At 53.9% G+C, this 3,813-nt stretch overlaps 1 protein-coding gene across 1 annotated transcript; it reads right to left on the bottom strand.

Annotated features, from left to right (window-relative positions):
• Positions 1-456: 456 nt before the first annotated feature.
• LOC124165372 (la-related protein 6) lies at positions 457-2,918 on the bottom strand. Its single transcript, XM_046542747.1, has one exon. The coding sequence runs from the start codon at positions 2,630-2,632 to the stop codon at positions 1,031-1,033; it is 1,602 nt and encodes a 533-aa protein (XP_046398703.1). The 5' UTR covers positions 2,633-2,918; the 3' UTR covers positions 457-1,030.
• Positions 2,919-3,813: the final 895 nt, after the last annotated feature.

Below are 3,813 nucleotides of genomic sequence, written 5' to 3'. Positions count from 1 at the left end.
TTCGCGATCGGTGAAAGGGCTTTCAAACTCTCAGTGCAAACTAGAAACTTTCTCCGCGAGGGTGAATCGACTCGTAAGGTCAAGGTCAACTCCGGCTGTCCTCGCAGCATTTCGCAGACGCTCCTCTTACTCGAGGTCATCGTCCTGCGTTCCATCTAGTGAGCGGAATCTCTTTCTCCCCCACCAATATCAAATCTCATCCCCTTAACGCTTGTCTGCCTCCCCTCCCTCCCTTCCGCCCTACTTGCCTCACCTCCCTCTCTCCGGCAAGATCCCATGTGCTTTCTCGCCGTCTCCCAAGGCCTCAGCCGACCTACATCTCCAAGGACAGCGAACAATCTGAAAAAAAATGTTTTATCATCCAAGCGGGAGATGGAAGGAGAGGGTTTTTGAATGGAGAAAGGTGTGGTGGTTTTTTTTAAGGTATAGATGCGTGATAAATTAGAAATGCATACATTTTTAATACTGGAAACTTTTGTTTTAATGTAACAACCTGTACAACAAGGCAACAAAAGTGGTTTTCGTTCTTTTTTCTTTTTCTTTCGAGTATTGTCTTTGGTCTGCGGACGATGCCGATGCCCTCGGCACCTTAAATCACTTTCATTTCTATAAAATAACTTAAAAAGCGTTCTTTCGCCACTAGGTGTATTTACAGCCATCACTTGTTTCATCGATCAACATGACGGCAAAGGAACAAATTACCGCGATCTTCTGCACGTCAACGCGCTTCGGACCGCGGTTCGAGTCCGCTTGCTCCTTAATGCTCAAGCGAACAAATCACACGATTAACTCGAAGGGTTACGAGAATTATAATAAAAAAAGGAGATCCCCTCGATTAAATAAGGGAAAAAAATTGTCCCACTCATCCTTCTCTTTCACACGTTTCGATATCTCATTCACTCTTTCTTCGGAAACAGTCTCTCTCTTCGATGGGGGGAAAAGCACCCCGATCACGCGTCATGGTTATTCGGAGCGTTCAGTCAGTCTCATTTGTTTTCGTCATCCTCCTCCAAAATTGGTCGGCACACCCTCAGCAAGCGAGGGCGCAGCTGGCGTCATCAGAGGGTGACTCCGCAACGGAATCTCCCTCGGCCGCCATCCTCTTACTCAGCAGCATCTCCCTGAATCCGCACCGGAAGCCCTTGCTGCCGTCTGGACCGCGTGGCATTCGCACCACGTTCTCCGGGAGCAGGAGGGTGCCACGAAGCAGGGCGCTGTTACTCCTTGGCCTGGTGGGTGGGGAATCGACGCCCGGGCCTGCGCCTTCAACGACCGTCTCGGCCGCTGCCGCTATCCTCCTCTGCACCCAAGGGCTGCTAGCCTGGTCATTGCTCCCGATGGAACCTTTATGCCTCTGCGCGATGGGCGAGTTGCCACAGGATAGACCAGAGGACGATCGCCTCTGTTGGAATCGCTCCAACGGGCCGGACCACCGTCTCCGCGCCGGCTCCGACATGGTCTTCTCCTCTGCGTCCTGATTCGAGCCGCTGAGCACGGCATCGGCCACGAAAGAAGGCCTGGCGTTGGCCCTCGTGGTCCTCTTCTTAGCGTTGACCTGCAGGAGCTGCGGTCTCTGGATTTGCTGCAGCTGTTGGATCTGCTGTTGTAGCAGCTGGATCTGCTGTTCTTTCTTCGCCTCGGCCGCCTTCTTGGCAGCGGCCTTCTTGGAGGACGCCGCCGCCTTGGTCAGCTCCAGCACCCTCATGCCCCCACCCCCGGAAGCCCTCGCCTCCTCGGCCTCCTTCACTGCCTTCCTCGCGCATTCCGCCTTCTCGAATTCGACAAGGGCGCACACGGAGGTAGACAGCTCAGGGTGTTTGGCCACGAAAGGTCTGGCGTCCGCGGGTACAGGGTTTCCGGGCCTCAGTATCCGCACCAAGGCGATGTCCCCGCAAGGAGAGAATAGCTCGGCGACGTTCTCGATGGTGGGCCTCTCGAGGGGTAAGTCGAGCACGGCGACGGTCCGGGACGGGGTGGTCTCGTCGTACTGCGGCAGGGGGTCCACGCGCCGCAGTTTGGTCTTGGCCTCATTGACCTGCAACTTGACCGACCTCTGGAGAGCGTATGCGACCACCCGCCAGTCCTTCGCCAGGTGCTTGACCCTCTTGAAGCTTGAGATGAGCTTGAGCGACACGTAGCCCTCCTTGTTCCGCTTGACGTGCTTCAGGAGGAAAGCATCCTTAGTGATGTTCACGTCCGAAAAGTAGAACTCGACCTGGGCCACGATGCGGGCCGCAAGGTCGTCGTCCGGGGGTTCGAACGGGGCACCGTCCTCCTCATCGGCGGGCGTCGCCGACACCGCAGCGCCAGTGTCAGGCGCCGCGACGTCGTCACCCGCCTTATTCTTCTTCTCGGTCTCTTCCGCGTCGTTGTCGCACCCGCTATCCTTTCCTCCGGTGGAAGACTCGGAGCCGGAGTCCTCGCCGAGATCGGCGGGGATCTCCGGGTTTTCCGCCGAGTCCCTGCGGCTCGAGGAGTCGTAGGACAGCGAGATGTCGCTGTCCACGGAGGAGATGCTGTCCCTGGTGTCCCGGTGCTTCATGGGGGGCGGGAACGAGGGTTCAGCCTCCTCCGCGGATGGCTGCTTGACCACCACGATGTTGGGGATCCCGTCCTCGCTTGGCACGGGCATCCTGGAGCCTTCTCCCCCAACACGGAGTAACTCGTCAGGCTATCCACCGTCTGCGACAGTCTCACAGTTGGGAACCGGATGAACACAGTAAAGGCAATGGGCACTCGGAGCGACGGATCAAACGGGAGAAACTTTGTTTTCGGAAGCACAACAGCGTCAACAAACTGAGTCGAGCCGGAATGGTCGCTCTTCTCTTCTCTCCTTCACTTCCACTCTCTCTCTCTCAAGACTGCATATGTCGTAGCGAGAGAACGCGAGCTGCTAAGCGTGTAGTGGATGGCGGGGAGAGCGTGCCGGTCGCTTATAAACCCTCCGGGAGGCGTCGTAGGGGAAGCGGGCGCCCCTCAGCAGGGCGCATGCGCGAAAGCCTTCGCGGGAGGCAATCTTGCGGCGCGGGCGCTTCTAGGAAATCGGAAGAAGTGTTCGGGGCAGAGTATCGGAAAGAGGAGAGGCAGGACGAATGGGATTGGAGTAAAGCGTTGGCGGGGAAAGAGGAAGTCTGCACCCGGGGGAGGACTCAGTTACGGGAAGGAGAGGGGGGTGTCAGGTGTGGAGAACGGAGGTGGATTGAAATGCGAGGAGGAATGCCCGGCTGGGGGGAAAGATGGGAGTGATCATATAATTGGTGAAGAACTAGGATGTCGTTTAGAATCAGGGATGCTACTCTAGAAGTAGTTCATTTGCCTTACAAGTTCAACTGATTCTGGCGTGATATTGTGGAAGTTCGACGCATTGAATTTACAGGTGATAAAAGGTGGTTGCGCTCTTCCACAATTATAATATAACTGAGAAAAATTGCACCAATGTTTTATTTTTATTCATTTACCTTCATAAGTTTCAACGGTTCCCGCATACTTTTTATCGTTATCCCCCATGGATCGTCGTTTATATCATAGACTCCTTTTCACAATTCAGCAAAACATTTCGCTGTTACCTTAAACGGCGGTAGTAATGTACTCACACACTTAATTATTTTTAAATATAACAAAAATATCACCAGGCATTTACACATCTATTTGCATAGTGGTGTTCATGGGTTTCAATGGAAATTTGGTGTGAAAGGTGGAATTAAAATTTTCTCTCTGTTAACATTAGTTCGTAGACTAAACGAATCCGGGCCACTAAAAAAGCTGCTTTAGGTAGTAAATCAATGTTCTAATGAAAGGTCCTTCTGAAACGGG

The sequence above is a fragment of the Ischnura elegans genome, chromosome 9 (genome assembly GCF_921293095.1).
Source record: "Ischnura elegans chromosome 9, ioIscEleg1.1, whole genome shotgun sequence".
NCBI classification, from domain to species: Eukaryota; Metazoa; Arthropoda; class Insecta; order Odonata; family Coenagrionidae; genus Ischnura; species Ischnura elegans.
The sequence above is the reverse complement of the archived record's forward strand: the minus strand, read 5'-3'. Positions and strand labels throughout refer to the sequence as shown.

Coding starts and splice junctions, on each gene's coding strand:
- LOC124165372 (XM_046542747.1), bottom strand. CDS start 2,632: ATGCCCGTGCCAAGCGAGGACGGGATCCCCAACATCGTGGTGGTCAAG.